General features: G+C 42.1%; 1 protein-coding gene across 2 annotated transcripts in view; it reads left to right on the top strand.

Annotated features, from left to right (window-relative positions):
• The window catches only part of Pcsk2 (proprotein convertase subtilisin/kexin type 2), a 280,435-nt gene that overhangs the window by 239,927 nt on the left and 22,332 nt on the right, over positions 1-18,176 (top strand). For both annotated transcript variants that reach the window (XM_074074280.1, XM_020154667.2), the window contains exon 8: positions 2,417-2,592. In XM_074074280.1, the coding sequence (XP_073930381.1) occupies positions 2,417-2,592 (176 nt within the window). The remainder of the gene's footprint in view (positions 1-2,416; positions 2,593-18,176) is intronic.

Raw genomic sequence — 18,176 nt, 5'->3', positions numbered from 1 at the left:
ATAAACTGAACCATAAAACTTAGCTTGCAAAAAGTTCAAACCAAACACTAGGTTTATCCTAACTAAGCTTCCTCCAAGAAGAAGGATGTTAATTCACAATTGGATGTTTATTGGCAAAAAGGGTGACCTAACTGATGGGTCACTGGTAGAGAATGGACAGTTATTATTATTATCTTATTATTTGTTCTTCTGAACCTGTTGTTTCTGCTGAAAATCAACTAAATAAAGTAATAACATTTATTCACCAAATATTTGTCATGCTTAAGACAAGTACCAAGCATCAGGCTGATGCCCAGGGACACAGAAATGAACAAAATATATGCATCCACTGTACTCAAAGGCCTTGCTGTCTGGTGGTATATAAAACATCAAATCAACCACTGTGATAGGTAAGAGTACACTGAGGGTGACTGCAATCCAAGTACAAGGGGTGGTCATTGGGTCACTGTGGAGGACTGAGACCTGAGGTCTCCTGAGGTCTGAAACTTATAAGCCTTTAGGAAAGAAAGAAATTGCATGTCCATTTCTCATGTCCTGGAGGAATCTGAGTGGTCCTTATCTAAAGATTTGCATATATTGCTAGTGAGTGATGCTTGAGAAATAATGTACTGGAGTAATAATTTCCTTTGACCACAGGTAACAAGGAAGGAATGTCAGGACCCATATTTTGGCTGTGCCCAGTCTAGACCCTTCATTCCATAATCCCAGTATTATGTCAGTTTCTGTTGTTATAACAGAAGCTGGGAAATGCATAAAGAAAACTTTTAGGCCAAGCTTGGGGGTGCACATCTGTAAGTAGGGGTAGGAGGTTATCATCCTAGGCTGGCCCTGGGCAAAATCATGAGACCATATCTGAAAAAATAAACTAAAGCAAAAAAGAGCTGGGAGCATAACTTATGTGGTAGAGCACCTGTCTAGCAAATGTGAAGCTTTGAGTTAAAACCCCAGTACTGCCACAAAAGAGGAAGAAAAGAAAAAAAGCTTAACTCAGTTCTGAAGTCTGAAAGGCCAAGATCAGGCAGCCCCATTGGTTCAGTCTCTGGTGAGGACCTCATGGTGGATGATATCCTGACAAGAATGCATAAAAGGGAGATGTCATGGCGACACAGGAAGCCAGAGAGTGGGAACGTCCAGGTTTGCTCTGTTTGTAACAACCCATTCTTGGGCTGCACATGTGGCTCAAGTGGTAGAGTGCCTGCCTAGCAAGCATGAAATCCTGAGTTCAAACCCCAGCACCACCAAAAAAAAACAAAAAAAAAAACCACTCTCATGAGAACCAAGTTGGGTTCCATAAGAACTGCATTAATCCCTTCCAAGGGCAGTGCTGTCAATGACCTAATTTCCCCTCACTAAGTCTCACCTCTCATGTTGTCACTAAGTACTAAGTTCCCAGCACATTAACCTTTAGAAGACACACTCAAACCATAATCTAACCACCTAAATCCCCCATGGAAGGCAAAACTTAGGTGGGCTTCACAACACTCAGAATAATGTATCAACTGATACATCAAGGGGACAAAGCCTGTAGAGAACAGCATGGTCCAATCGGCAACATTTTGAGGGTAGTGGTGGTGGACAGAAGGCCCATTCCACTGACTGCAGGTGAGTTATCCTTGGAGAGTCTTCTTGTGGATGACTAAAGGGTGATATGCACTGTGGGTACAGTAGAATAGAGGCTGCCCTTACCCCTTCTCCCTGTGTCCCTACGCACTGCTCCAGTTTACCCCCACTCAGTCCTGCACTGCAGACTCCGCTCCTTCCCACCAAAAAGTCATGCCCACAAGGCACAGAGAATACCACAAAATTCACAAATATACCATGGGGAGAGTAAAAAAGAGGGCTGTATGATACAGCCCATTACTAACACCATTTAGAATAACCCACTCAACATTCTTGTCCTCGCCTATGTCTCCTCTCAGCTACTCTGAACTGGAACTCCCCTTTCCTCATTCCACTCCTGTACTGTCCCTGCCCCTGCCCCTGTCCTCTGCCCCTTCCCTCTGCTCTGTGGAAATTCTTCATAACTATCAAATATCAATTCCCCTCCCCTACCTGTCATGCTTTAATTCTCTTATGAACCTTGGCAACACTGAATCCCTGGCAGCTGAGTTTCCACTTAGAATAGGCTTATCAAGGAATCTCTTCAACAAAGTTGACCTCTCCCCATAAGGAATTCCAGCAAAGTTTGTTAAAGTAATAATTTTTTCTTCAAATAGTTATATAAAGAAAGATATGAATGAAATCTAAAAAGGAGTATGTGGAATCCTCTATACATCCTTTCTGATCCTTGGATTCCACAAAGTTCCCAAGTGCATCCAAGGTCACTAACTCTTCCTGCTATACCCAGGACCCAAGCTCTTCTCCACCCTCATGTCTCCTGAGACCTGATGTTCTCTCTGCTCACACCTGTTCACAGGTATCCGGATGCTGGACCAGCCATTCATGACGGACATCATCGAAGCCTCCTCCATCAGCCACATGCCTCAACTGATTGACATCTACAGTGCTAGTTGGGGCCCTACAGATAACGGGAAGACAGTGGATGGGCCTCGAGAGCTCACACTTCAGGCCATGGCAGATGGCGTAAACAAGGTAAAGATGTCTCTGACACCAGAAGGCCCAAGTCCACTCTTGAGTTGGGACATGGTGGGTGAAGAGGTGGTGACAATACAACAGATAAAGAGACAGGGAAGGGACATAGATGTAGCTGTTATCCTGTGTGTTGGCTCAGGTCCTATGAGAAATGAACAGCAAAATGGGTTTAACAGTGCAGGATACTTACAGGAGGGGACACTTCAGAAGGACAAAATGGGGGAAGGACAGGAGATGGCAGGGAAGGCTTTAGACTGTGATGTGGCCTGACCCCTGTGTTGAGGAGGGAGGATACCAGACTGCAGTCCCACTCTAAGGAAGTTTCTGCAGGACCCACAGGTTGTCTTCAGTCAAAATCAACCCTCCTGGGCAAGAATGGACCAGCCCTACTAGCATTCCTCCATGTTCACTGGATGGCTGGAAACAGCCCACAGGAAATGGGGTCTTAGCTCACACTGGATGAGGGATCCAGCGACAGCAGCCAGAAGTACAACTCCACAATGCTCCCATGCAGGAGGTCTGAACAATAAATTGTACAGCTAGGAATTCCTGAGATTAGCCCGGGAGTGGACAGAGTCAAAGAAAAGGGACAAAGGCAGAGCCTCCAAAGAGAGGGCAGAAAGGAAACACAGAGTAGCACCACATTGTGAGGGAAGGAGGGTCCTTCTCTGAGACCTCAGGATAGGGGTCACCTCAGATAAGACATGAGTCCAGGCTTGGGGATCAGAGTATTCCTGGATCAAGTCCTCACTTCACCACTCAGTGCCTGAGAATCAATCAGCAAGTAAATTTACCCAGCTGAGACTGTTTTGTTGACTATAAAATGATCACAATGTAGAGTCCCTCATGGGACTGGTATTCTTGTGAGGTGTGAATGAGATAAACATTCAAGTGCCCAGCACTGGAAAATGCCTGACAAATGGAAAGTGTTTGTCCCAGTCAGTCACTACTGACACTTAACCAATGACCTCAGAACTTCATGTCATCCAACTATGCAGGTCTGTTTCTTCCTGGCTTTGTGTCTCCTTCTCTTTGATCCACACTTCTCCTCTTTGGGGCTTATCTTCAGGTGGTGTTTCCACTTAGACATGGCTCCACAGCACCCTTCCTTGCCATAACCGGTTAGCCTCTGCTCTAACTGCTACTTGATCCCAATGCTGTCAGGGAAATTTTGGCCCCAAGCTAGGCAATATATCCTTTTCCAGACAAGGCTTCAAAACTAAGAAATGTGTTTCTGCTGAAAAGGTTCAGAATCTGAAGGGTAAGAAGATAGTCAGAAAGTTCCTAACACCCCCTCTTTCTTTTCTACCCTGGATAATGTCTATATTCACACTGTCTTTTTCGGCCCTTGTATAGAGAAGTTTTTCTGTGCTATTGGATTCTTCAAAGGTCTGAACAGAAATACAAGATCATATGCACCCCTTCTGTTACAGGGTTGAATTGTGTACCCAAATGTGCATGTGCTGAAGGACCTCAGAATATGACTTTATTTGTAAATGGTGTTGTTACAAATATGATTAATGAAGATATGGTCATACTGAAGTAGGGTGGGCCCCTAATCTAGTATGACTGGTATCCTTATTTTTTAAAGAAAAAAGTATATTTTGGGCACAGACATGCACACAGGACAAGTGCTATATGAAGGTGAAGGCAGAGATGGGTGATGCAGCTACAAGCCAAGGAAGGCTAAAGACCAGTTGGTCACCAGAAGCTGGGGAAAGGGCATGAAACAGTTTCCCCCTCCTGCCCTCAGGAGGAGTGCCCCCTGCCAATGCTCCAGTCTCAAATTTCTAGTTTCCAAAATGGCTAAGCAATTAATTTCTGTTATTTTTGCCACCTGGATTGTGTTAGCCCTAGAAAACTAATGCACCCAACTTTAGAATGGACAGTCAAGAGAGATTTGGCTGCAATCTATTGTACCTTAAATAGTGATTCACCTTGATGCTGCATGGTTTTTTCTTTTATAGCCAAGATGGTTGACAATTGATCCAATGACAGCTTTTTTTCTTCTTCTTTGGGAAACTTTCTCTAAGATAGTTACCTCAAAGGAGCAAGCATTGCAAAAATTCACACTGATAGCATGAAACCAGATATGAAAATTGGCAAACACCACAAGTAAAGATCTTTCATGTCCCCTTCGAACAGCTGGTTGTTAAGCACTTACCAGCACACCTCTGGTCTCCCTTTCATTATAACATTTTCATACTCATTCATTCTCCCTGCAAATTAAAGTCAGCCTCACCTTTGTGAGACTGGAAATTCCCTTTTGAGAAGGTAAAAAATGGAAGAAAAGCCCCTGAAACCCTAATTTAAAAAAAAAATAGCAATACTGAGGTTAGAACTCAGGAGTTGATGCTTGCTAGGCAGGCATTCTACCACCTGAGCCATGCCTCCAGACCTTTTTGCTTGGGTTATTTGGAGATAGGGTCTTAGTTTTATCTCAGGCTGCTGGAGTGCAGTCCTCCTATTTTATACTTCTCACTATAGCTGAGATGCTGGGCATATGACACCCCCTCCCTCAGCTCTTTTCTCATCAAGATGGGGGTCTCAGGAACTTCCCCCACCCAGGCTGACCTTGAATCACAATTCTCCCAATCTCAGCCTCCCACGTAGCTAGGACTATAGGTGTGAATCACTGCACCCCACTTAAAACCCTAAATCTTATGTTTCCTCAAGATGAGAAGCTTCCAAACCAGATTTTCAAGTGACCTGAAGGCTGTGGAGGGTAACTTTTCCAAGTCAAGACTTCACACCTTCAAAGAGTTAGCATTTATACATTGGATAGGAGGGCTCCAGAAACACAAGTAGGAATGGGAAACAGTCTTTGAAGTGAACAGCAACTATCACCTACTAAAAGTCAATGGTTACACTTGGGAGGGCCTAATTATTTAGGAAATAAAAAAATTGATGGTTTATTGCTAGGTTATGACAATCTGTTGTTGAGTGTCATCCCATCCAAAATGCAGTGAAGACCCTGAAATTTGAGTGACACAAGGCAGTAGACAAAGGACATCTACCAACAGGATTGGGTGGTAGGCGGTGTTGTTGCTGTTTCAATGCTGGACTCCTTTTTTTTCTTTGTTGTGTGCTGGGGTACATTGTGGCATGTACAAAAGTTCTTACAATAGATCAAATATATCATTCTTTAATTCACTCCTCCCCATTTTTTTCCTCCCCTCCCCCCACCATTTCTGGAATAGCTTCAACAGGTCTCATTTTTCCATTTTCATACATGCATACATAATATTTCCACTATATTCACCTCCTACACCCTTTACTTACGTCCTCCTCCTTCCCACTAGTACCAATACCCACTCACAGGACCCATTTTGCCTTCTTGTTGTCTAATTTTGCAAAAGAAAAAAAATGACATTTTTGTTTGTTTACGATAGATGCTGGACTCCTTAAGGAGTGCTGAGGTTGAACTTCCAACACACGAACAGCTTATTTCCTTAACACATTATTTACTGTATGGGTGGAGAGAAACAATCCCACATCCAACCCAGGACCAGATGTCAGCAGGAGCCCAAGGGAACACTGGGCATATGCGTGCCTTTCCCAGTAGTCATGGATTTTCAAAGACAGGAATAAGAGATTCAGGCAGGTAGATGACATGTGCCCTCTGCCCACATTTACAATGCAGATGCTACCCAACGCAGAGCCTCCCTGGGTGACTCCTGTCATTTTCCATGGGCTTCTGAACTTCTCCATCACATCTCAAGTCTGGCTATTTCTTGCTGCTCCATCTGTAGCTTCCCTGGTTGCAATTGAAAAGGTTTTTTTCAAGGATGATTGTCCTGCAAAAAACACACCAAGCATGCCAAAACTTAAGAGAAAAATTGTGATAATTTATCTTCAGTTGACAGCATGTAGATGTTTTAGAAAGGAAAGTGAGTACAATGAAAAATACATGATTCCTTCTTTGACTTTTTCCCTGGGCTATTTCAAAGTGATATTTTTTGGGCACTATTGTAGACTTTTTGAGTGGCAGTATTCCTCCCAAGTATTTCAGTTGCTTGGTCTGCTGTAAAGAAAAACTTACCTATGAAAGGTGGTATCCATCTAAACAAAGAATCTGATATCACCTATCATACAGAGGCAGTTCTTATGTTTGTCTTTGAATCATGATGTGTTTTGTTTGGCCAATATAAAAATAGGAGGAAAAAGAAAAGGAGGACATGAGATCTTTCCCAGGACACGCTGTTTGCCACAGACTCAAACATTTCCAATTGTTTGGTGCCTGCTTCACAGATATACACCACCTACCTAGCTCCTTAGCCATCTGAGTTTGCATCTCCTAAATTTGCTCAATAAATTCTTCAAGGAGTCATCAAGGAGCAGGCAAGAGGGAAGGAAAGATGGAAAACTCTTTGCTTATTTAGGGTCTTTCTCTTTATCTTTGTAGTCTATGTGTTGGGTTTATAGTTAAAGCATTTTCACATTACAAATGGGAAGTAGGTGACATAGACCCCTGAATTATGAGCTAGTTTGATAATTCATTTCTTTCTAGTGTGGGATCTCCTGGAAGCAGACACTAAGACATAATTTGAGTTCAAGGTCTGAGTTGAGCTTTAGTTGAACTCAAGTCTGAGTTGAAATTATTTGAGAGGTTTTAGTTGATATTATTTGAGAGGTAAAAGGAATATCAGAATCAGTGGGGAGGTACTATAGGAAACAGAAGGTCAATTCAGGCTGTGTAATAAAGACAGTCACCACCATAAACAACTAGGACCACAGGGAGCTGGAAAATCAGATAGAACATACACATGTAAGCTATCCCACCCTGTGGTACAAGTGTGAAACAAAAGTCATTGGTGGAAGTTTGTTCTTAAGAAGTTGCTATTCCCTGACATATTTGGCCACAAGGCAACCTTCAGCCTTTTGAGAGGAAGCCCTAAGGCAAAGAGACGCACATGCTGACATTTGGAAATCCCCAGGCCCGAGAGGTTCTGCGCTCCAAGCCATATTGTGGACACTGACCGTCATCTGGAGCACAGTTGGAACAAAAGCTAATCAGAGACTTAGAGTCATCACTCCCCAGATAAATAAAGCACCGGCAAGGCAAGGCGTCTACGGTTCAGTGGGAAAAGATACAGCCCTTACAAGGAGACTGATAGGTCAATGAAGACAAGCCAATACAGGACTCAGCATCTTATTTTGGCAACATCTTATTTCGCTCTGACAACCAGAAGGGGAATTCAGACAGCACTAGAGAACCTTACAAGTAACCACTGACTCATGAAGTTCTTCCCCCATCCGGAGGAAATGCTGCCACTCTGGGCAGCCAGGCACATTTTGGCTGGCTCTGATGACTCCATCCCACCCTCCTGGTAATAACTTTTCAGGATCGCAACTACAGAAATTAAATTAGGACTATTTAAAGAAAAGACAGGAACTTCTCTGAGGTGCAGACAAGGCACCGCATTATTGTTCGTTCCTTGGAGCAGGGATGCAGACAGTCCAGCACAGATCCCAGGTCTTGGAGCTAGAATATATGGAAAGGGGTTAATTTAAGACAGTGACTCGAAAGCCACCACCCAGGAAGGACGGGTGGAGGGCTGCCTGGGAAGATGGTGATTAATCAGGCGTGGGCAAGGCGAGGCCGTGGTGCCGCCTGCTGAAATTTAATCAGAGCGTGGGTCGCACACCGTGGCAGCGAGTGCCAGGGCCTCCAGCAGGCAATGAATCCCTCCTGCCACAGAGCTCCCAGGAGTGAGTGATCCCTGATTTATGCTCTACAGCCTGACGAAGGCTTGCAACCAGGCAGGAGCTGCTGCAGCGCAGAACCTACAACTCAGCCTCTGAAATGGTCGGAGCCCTTACAATTTCTCCTTTCATCTCTGGAATTAAAAAAAAAAAAAAAGATGAAAAGATTGGTGAGTTTCAGGTATCTTTCTTGAGACATGGCCAACCTTAGTGGCAGGAACCAGGTTGGAATCCTACAGTCCACAACATTTCAGATTGCTACTTTCACTTAGTCATATGGAGTTAAGGTCCTTCTGTGTCTTTTCATAGTTTGAAAGCTTGCTTCTTTTTAAGGCAGAATAATATTTCATTGTCTCTCTCCATCATTTATTTATCCATTTGTCTACTCAGGACATCTTGTTTGCTTCCAGTTTGGAGCAATTATGAACAAGGCTGCTATGAACATCCATTCACAGGTTCTGTGTATACTTAAGTTTTCAGCTTTTTTGAGTAAATACCAAGGAGCACAACTTCTAGGTCATATGATAAGAGTAGACTTAGTTTTGTAAGGAACTGTCAAGCCACCTTCAAATCGGCTGCACAATTTGCATTTCTGCCAGCAACAAGCGGGGGTTCCGTTAGCTGCACATCCTCACCAGTTGTCAGGGTTCTGTGTTTCTTTTGAATATGGAAGATTATTACTTTTCATTTTTCCTTTATTGTTGTGATGGGTGGGGGTACTGTGGCATTTACACAGTGTAAATGTATCAACTATATCATACATGAAATCACCTCCTCAACCACTCTCCTTCATCTCCCCCTCCCCTGATTCCTGGAGTAGTTTCAACAGGTATCATTTTTGCATTTACATGAGTACACAATTTATTGCACCATACTCACCCTCCTACCCTCTTTCCCGAACACCTCCCCCCTCCCACTAGTGCCAGCCCTCCCCCCTAGGCAGGACTTGTTCCACCCTCCTGTTCTCTGATTTTGTAGGAGAAAAAAAAGAGAAAACAGAAAACAGAAAGCATGGCATTTTAGCTTGTTTGAGATAAAGGTAGCTTTATCTCAGGGAGTTTCCCTGTGATATTACCATGTATGTATGTACTACAATCCCAAGTGGTTTATCTCCTCTAATTTTCTTTATTCTACCTTAGTCCCTTTCTTATGATAGTTTCAGTCAGTTGAAGACTTCTATATTCATTCTTGTATAATGACTATATCAAACTCAGTTTCTCTACCCCTTTCGGTGGTAACCTCTCCTTACCATGACCAGTGTGTCATAATATTGCTACATTTGTGTTAGGTCTGTATGCCACAAGTGAGAGAGAACATGTGGCTTTTGGCCTTTGACTGGCTAACTTCACTTAAGATGATGTTCTCCGGTTCCATCCATTTACCTGCAAACAACAAAATTTCATTCTTCTTTATGACTGACTAAAGTTCCATTGTAGATAAGTACCACATTTCTTAATCCATTCACCAGTAGTGAGGCATCTAGGCTGTTCCATACTTAGCTATAAACATGGGTGTAGTGCTACAATAAGCATGGGTGTGCATGTGCTTTTGTTGCAGGCTGACTCACAGCCTTTGAGTATATCCGTAGTAGTCATATTGCTGGATTGTATGGCAGATCTATGTTTAGTTGTTTTAAAGAAACCTCCATACTGTTTTCCACAGTGATTGTACTGGCTCACATTCCCACCAGCAAGGTATGAGGGTTCCTTTGTTCTGGCATCCTCACCAACATTTGTTGTCATTTGTGTTCTTGGTGGTGGCTATTCTAACAGGAGTGAAGTGGAATCTTAATTTGGTTTTGATTTGCATTTCCTTTATGGCCAGGAATGGTGAGAATTTTTCATGTGTTTTTTTAGCTATTTGGACTTCTTCCTTTGAAAAGGCTCTGTTCAGTTCATTTGCCCATTTCTTCATTGGGTCATGGATTTTGGGGAGTTTAGGGGGTTTTTTTTGTACTGAGTCTTGAACTCAGGGCCTTCACCTTGAGCCACTCCACAGCCCTTTTTGTGAAGGGTATTTTTTCGAGATAGGGTCTTGTAAACTCTTTGCCCAGTCTGGCTTTGAGCCACAATCCTCCTGATCGCTGCCTCCTGAAAAGCTAGGATAACAGGCATGAGTCACTGGTGCCCAGCTGGGAGTTTAGTTTTTTGAGCTCCTTTTATATTCTGGTTATAACCCCTTGTCAGATGTATAGCTGGCAAAGATTTTCTCCCTTTCTAAGGATGACCTCTTAAATTCAGAGACCATTGTTTTTGTTGTTTAGAAGCTTTTTAATTTCATGTAGTCCCATTTATTGATCCTTTCTCTTAGTTACTGAGCCACTTGAGTTCTACTGAGGAAGTCATTGCCTATTCCTATTGCTTCCAGTGTATTCCCTGATCTTTTCTGTACTAGCTTCAAGGTTCCAGGTCTTTAATCCACTTTGAGTTTATACTTGTACAGGGTGATAAACATGGATCTAGTTTCAGTTTTCTGCAGGTAGATATCTAGTTTTCCCAGCAACATTTGTTGAAGAGGCTGTCTTTTTCCCATCATACATTTTTGGCACCTTTGTCAAAAATTAGGTGAGCATGGCAACATGGATTTATATCTTGGTCTTCTATTCTGTTCCACTGGCTTCATATCTGTTTTTGTGCCAGTACCATGCTGTTCTTATTGCTGTGGCTCTGTATTATAGTTTGAAGTTGGGTATTGTGATACCTCTACCGCTGCTCTTTTGCTCGGTATTGCCTTGGCTATTCCTAGTCTTTTGTGCTTCCAGATGAACTTTAGGGTAGATTTCTCCATCTCTGTAATGAATGTCATTGGGATTTTGATGGGAATTGCATTGAACATGTAGATTGCATTTGATAGTATAGCCATTTTTATTATGTTGATTCTACCAATCCATGAGCATGGGAGATCTTTGGATTTGGGATTTTGACCACTCCAATAGGTATGTAGTTGTTATCTTGCTGTTGTAATTTAAATTTCCTTGATGACAGAAGATGTGAAGCATTTTTCCATATGCCTATTTGCCATCTATATGTCTTCCTTGGTGAAGTGTCTATTCAAGAGCTCTTGCAAATTAAGAAAAAGAATTTTCCTGACACGGCACAATGATTTAAACCTGTATTCCTAAATTCTTGAAAGGTGGAGATCAGAATGACAATTCAAAGGCAACCCAGGCAAAGAGACCCCATCTCAACCAATAAAAGCTGGGTATGGTGGTACGTGCCTATCATCTCAACCATGCAGGGAACCACAAATAGGAGGGTCATGGTCCAAGCCGGCCAGGGCATAAAGCAAGACCTTATCTCAAAAATAATCAGAGCAAGCCAGGTGCTGGGGCTCATGCCTATAAACCTAATTACTCAGGAGGCAGAGATGAGGAGGATCACGGTTCATTCGTGAGACCCTATCTCCAAAAAACACATCAAAAAACAGGACTGGCAGAGTGGCTCAAGTGAAACAGCATCTGCCTAGCAAGTGAGGGGCCCTGAGTTTAAACCCCAGTACCATCAAAAAAAAAAAAAAAAAAGCAACTCTAAATCCAGACCCAGAGGGACTGAATATGGAGTTTTCATGCACTTGTAGTGAAAATGTGGATTTTGCCGGCACAGGTGGCTTATGCCTGTAATACTAGCTAGTTGGGAGGCTGAAATTGAGGTTTGAGGCCAGCCAAGACAAGTAGTTCAGGAGGCTGCATCTCCAAAAGTAACCAGAGAAAGATGGGCTGGAGGAGTGGCTCAAGTGGTAAAGCACCTGCTTTGCAAGCATGTAAGCCTTGAGTTCAAACCCTAGTCCCACAAAAAAAAAAAAAAAAAGAATTTTAGCAATTGTTAGAAAGAGCAGTGTGGATCAAAAATCATCAAGCATCCATTCCTTTTCATCTGGAATTCCCTCTTTTAGACCCTTTGCTTGAGGAAATAAATGGAGATTTTTTTTTTAAGGCATATAAAATTGTGTTCATTTTTTTGTGCTGTACTGGGGTTTGAACTCAGGGACTTGTATTCAGTAGGGAGTTGCTCTGCCATTTGAGCCATGCCTTCAGCCCAAATTCTGTTTACTTTTAAAGTAGTTTTAAAAACTAGAAATAACCTTCCATACATACCCGAGAAAATGAGATAAATTATGAAATGTCTACTTAATAAGACTAGTAAAATATTATGATGTAGAAAAGTATTAATCACATGAAGAAATGTTAAATATGTCATAGTAAGACAATTTTTTCTCTTTTTTTTATTGTGCTGGGTGGGGGTACATTGTGGCATTTATAAGAGTTCTTACAATCAATATATCAAATACATCATACTTCAATTCATCCCCTCCATCATTCTCCTTTATCCCCCTTCCCACCATTCCTTGAATAGTTTCAACAAATATCATTTTTCCATTTATGCACATGTGCACACATATTTGCCCCAAATTCTCTCCTATACCCTTTCCCTGCTTCCTCCCCTCTCCCACTGGTACCAACCCCCCAGACAGGACCTGTTCTGCCCTCCTGTTTTCCAATTTTATAAAAGAAAAAAATGGTATTTTTGTTTGTTTAAGATGGCTACACAGGGAGTTTCCTTGTGACATTTCCATGTGTATATGTACTATAACCTGAATTGGTTCATCTCCTCTATTTTTCTTCTTTCTACCTTAGTCCCCTTCTGATGGTGGGTTCGACAGGCTTAAAAATTCTATATTCATTCTTGTATAGACAGTACGCCAACCATATTCACCTTCTTAACTTCCTTCTTTTACCCTCCTTCTCTCATATGTAACCTCCCCTTAGCATTGCCTATTTTTTCATAATATTGCTTATATTTGTATTAGGTCTATTTTCCACATATGAGAAAAAACATGTGGCCTTTGGCTTTCTGAACCTGGCTAACTTCACTTAAAATGATGTCCTCCAGTTCCATCCATTTACCTGAAAACAACAAAATTTCATTCTCCTTTGTGGCTGAATAAAATTTCATTGTATATAAATACCACATTTTCTTAATCCATTCATCAGTTATGGGGCTGTTTCCATAGCTTAGCTGTCGTGAATAATGCTGCCATAAACATGGATGTGCAGGTCCCAGTAACACACAAGTTTTAAGCAAGCCAGGAAAAGTGGATATAGTTTATGATCCCAGATTTGTTTTAAAAGCTGTTCTTATACTTTGCAACTGACAGGAATCTGCAAAATAACACCAAGAATAATTTATTCACAGAAGATTATTATAAAGAATGATTTACTTCTTCATAGTCCATATATTACAATTATTCTATAATGAACATGATTTCATAATAAAAATGTAACAACTTTTTAAAGCATGTCAATGTTGTATTAAGATGTCAAGGTGTCCTGAAAATAAAAATTAATATAATCAGGTGTTTAAGAAAAGGCAAGCTTCTCCAAGCCTGCCTTATTAGGTATGTCTACACACACACACACACACACACACACACTGAGCCAGAGGGCCTAGTCTGGTAATTAACTGGATCACCACTTGTTGCTTAAGGTGGAGGGACTGATTCACTGGAGCCCTGAATTTCTCAAGGTAGAATTCTCACCTCCTGGTATGGAGGCCAAGTACTGGGGGACAGAGAGCTACAGAACCATACTCTAGCTTATGGTGAGCAATTTATAGCATTATTTTTCTTTGAAGAGCAAAATACAAAATCTGCATGAACTTTTGAGAAGTTTCGGGTTTTTGAGAAGCTGCTTTGGGCTACATCCAGCCCAAAGCTCACTACCATTTACCATTAGGTTAAAGAAGGGCTTCTGAGCGAGGCACTATTGATATTTTGGGCAGAATAATTCTTGGGGAAAAAGAGAGGCTGTCCTATGCATCATAAAGGTTTAGTAGCACCCTGCTCTCTACCTGTGAGATTCTAGTAAAACAGTACACACATACAATTGTCATGATCAAAAAAATATCTCTAGCAGTGTCCTCTCAGGCAAAAATCACCCACATTAAGAACAATGGTAATTGAATGTCATCCCTAGTGCCTGGGTGAGCATGTGTGAGGCCCTGGATTCCAACCCCAGAACCAAGGGAAAAAAAGTAGTGCCTATGTGAAAAGTTTTCAGATGGTGAAAACTTTGAGAAACAGTAGTCTCACTAAATCCCAAAGACAGAATTCAAAGTTGTGATGTACCACTTATTTAATTTCATTTAGATGCACTTACTTCTTAAAAAGTGTGCATATGGGGAGACATGAAAGGAGAAAAGAGGGAAGCAATTCCAACATGGACCATTTGGCCTTCCAATTCCCGGATTTTACAAGAACTCCTAATCTCTGGATCACCTCCTATGCCTCATTTGGGTTTTGACTCTTCTTTATGACTGATTCCTAGGCGAATTTCTTTTTTTTTTTTCCTTTTTCTTTTATTATTCATATGTGCATACAAGGCTTGGTTCATTTCTCCCCTCTGCCCCCACCCCCTCCCTTACCATCCACTCCGCCCCCTCCCTCTCCCCCCCCACCCCCTCGATACCCAGCAGAAACTATTTTGCCCTTATTTCTAATTTTGTTGTAGAGAGAGTATAAGCAATAATAGGAAGGAACAAGGGTTTTTGCTGGTTGAGATAAGGATAGCTATACAGGGAGTTGACTCACATTGATTTCCTGCGCATGGGTGTTACCTTCTAGGTTAAATCTTTTTGATCTAACTTTTTCTCTAGTACCTGTTCCCCTTTTCCTATTGGCCTCAGTTGCTTTTAAGGTATCTGCTTTAGTTTCTCTGCATTAAGGGCAACAAATGCTAGCTAATTTTTTAGGTGTCTTACCTATCCTCACCCCTCCCTTGTGTGCTCTCGCTTTTATCATGTGCTCATAGTCTAATCTCATTGTTGTGTTTGCCCTTGATCTAATGTCCACATATGAGGGAGAACATACAATTTTTGGTCTTTTGGGCCAGGCTAACCTCACTCAGAATGATGTTCTCCAATTCCATCCATTTACCAGCAAATGATAACATTTCGTTCTTCTTCATGGCTGCATAAAATTCCATTGTGTATAGATACCACATTTTCTTAATCCATTCGTCAGTGGTGGGGCATCTTGGCTGTTTCCATAACTTGGCTATTGTGAATAGTGCCGCAATAAACATGGGTGTGCAGGTGTCTAGGCAAATGTCTTTCTGCCTAGTGGCATTTGCCTGACTAAATCTCAGTTAATGCAACGTATGTATTGGGATGCTGTTAAGTTGACAAATTCACTTAGGGAAAGTTGACAGGTCTGTCTGGGATGCTATCTTTCTGTCTAAGAAGGTGGTTTTTCCTTGGGGTCAAATCTTCATCTCTCCCTCCACTCAGTTTCAAAGTCTCATCTAGCACTTATTTTTTCAATTTGTTGAATTTATTCCTAAGTATTGCATCCTCTGTGTGACTGATGTGAATGCTGCTGCTGTGTGAATCCAAAAAGTTAATATGTGCCATAATTAGGGCCATCCTTGGCATACGGTAAATGCCATAAAGGTGCTTGCTATGACCATCATGCTTAGTTTCTTCTACTGTATCCTCTACCTGACAATTGTTTGAATGTGGGCCATGCCTGTTCTGTTGAGGTTTCTTCCCAACTCTTGTTCAGGTGAAAATGGACAACAGAATTGGATCTTAGAGTCATCATGTTAACAAGAGCAACCAGCTCTTAGCTCTTTTACAGGTGCCTTCCCCCACTCATCTCCACCTCCAGAACTAGGGTTTCCTCCTTATTGGCCCATCTTCCCCAGAGGTTGAGGCCTTTGATGCTAAAACCCAATCATGACAAGGATATAATTGTTGCCACATGTGTTCCATCTAGCTTAAGAAAACAAAATTCAACATCCCTAGAGATGGGGGTAAATCATACAGTCCAATACAAAACTGTTTGCTGCTCACTATTCAGAAAGATGTTGAAGGTTGTTCTCTGTGTATCAGTGAGTGAGGCAGATAACAAACTGCTCCAAAATTCAGTATCTTGAAATAACAACTGTTTCATTTTTTCATGCATATACAGGTCTGCTGGGTTGTTCTGCTGATCTGGGCTAGCCATGAGCTGCCCTTACTCACAAACCTTGGTCAGCTGGAGGGGGAGTTAGAGACTGACTTGGTCACTTGTCTGGCAGGTGTAGGCTGTCATCTGGGGCAGTGACAGCCTACACCTGCCAGACAAGTGAAGGGCTATGTATCTGTCATCAACAAGAAGGCTAACTTAGGTTCATTGCCATGGTGCAACCAAAAGACAGCAGAAATGTACAGGGCTTTTAAGACATGCCGGGAACGTTCATATGCTCACCTTATACCACACAGTGGTGGCCAGAGCAAGACATGAAGCCAGCCTGGATTTAAGAGGTAGGAGATAGACCCATCCTCTTGATGAATAGGGCTACAAAGTCATATTACAAAGGGTGTAAATACAGAGAATTATGAAAAGTGGGGTTCTAATCAATCTACCACCCTCCCTACACCAAGGTGAGGATGCTTACCACTATTTCATTGTAGCAAAGATTGCTTCATCTCAATAGCAGCCTCCAGGTGGACTAGAGCAGGAAAAGCTCCCTGTGTGGTCCATATTACCCATTTGTCCTGAGTCACATCAGTTGTACTTTCAGAAGATGCCATTTCTTGACACTGAGCCCAAATCTGCATCAAAGTGTGTGATCCTCCACGCCATTTGTAGAGCTGATCCATTTTCCTCTCTGTCCTGGTTTGGGAAAGCCGTCGCTTGATTTGGCAGAGTTTTTCAGTGGATTAGATTTACCAAGAAGCTGAGGACAACTCCCAGCTAGTGGTTGAATACATCTGTGTTCACTTATCGACTCAATCAATCACAGGCTAATTAACTCCCAGTCCTGTTAGAAGCGATTCAAAATGTCACTTCTCACTGTCAGGAGGAGACAGACCTTGGAGGTAATCCAGTCATCTCTCTTCCTTCTGATTTCTCCACCTCAGATACTGAATCAGGACTGTGGCCTCTTGGCAGCCACACAGGGACAGACTTTTTGTCTTCTCCCTCCAGAGAATTAGCCCGGCTGTGGAGAAGGTAGAGGCTGTACACCTGTCCCTTGCCTCCCACACAGCATGGCTGCTCTCCCCTCCACCTGCGCATCCTGATAATGGAAACACAGCAGTCCACACCCCACTACCTCGAGTAAGAGTGGAGGAAGCAACCTAGCTTGAGGAAGATAGGAGGGAGGGCACTCAAAGAAGACAAGAAAAGGGAAAGAGAGAAGATAAAAAGACTAAGCACATGGCTTGAACAGAAGAGCAAAACCCTTGCTGTTGGTAACAAACTACAAAGTGGCAATAATCACTGTGTTTAAATTATTATTCACTGTATGTTTTACTTGATCATATTAGATTTTCTTCCTATATCTGGTGCTTCCTTGCACAGGTGAAATGTCATAATATATTATGTTTATTAGGATTCTAGTATGATCCAATTGGATAAAAAAGAAGAAATTATGCACCTATACACACATATACTTTTACACATATATATTTTTACATACCCTGGATAAAAATACATGTTTTATGCTTTGAATTTCTATATATATATGTAAATATGTATGTGATATGTCTTTCTTTTGGCAGTATTCTGGGTTGAACTCGGAGCTTTAAGCTTGCTAGGCAGGTACAGTACTTCTTGAGCCTGTGGCCCTTTTTGCTCTGGTTATTTTTTAGATAAGGTCAAATCTTTTTTGCCTAGCTGGCCTGGACCTCAATCCTCCTATTTGCGCTTCCCAGCATATCTGGGGATGGTAGGCATGTACCACTGTACCCAGACATGGGTTGAGATGGGATCTTATGAGCTTGTCCCTCTGGACTGGCCTAGAACCATGACCCTCCTTTTGCTTCCCAAGTAGCTAGGATTATAGGCGTGAACCACAGCACCGGACTATGATATGCCTTTTGTAGCTAAGTATAAAC

The sequence above is a fragment of the Castor canadensis genome, chromosome 5, assembly GCF_047511655.1.
Source record: "Castor canadensis chromosome 5, mCasCan1.hap1v2, whole genome shotgun sequence".
NCBI classification, from domain to species: Eukaryota; Metazoa; Chordata; class Mammalia; order Rodentia; family Castoridae; genus Castor; species Castor canadensis.
The sequence above is the reverse complement of the archived record's forward strand: the minus strand, read 5'-3'. Positions and strand labels throughout refer to the sequence as shown.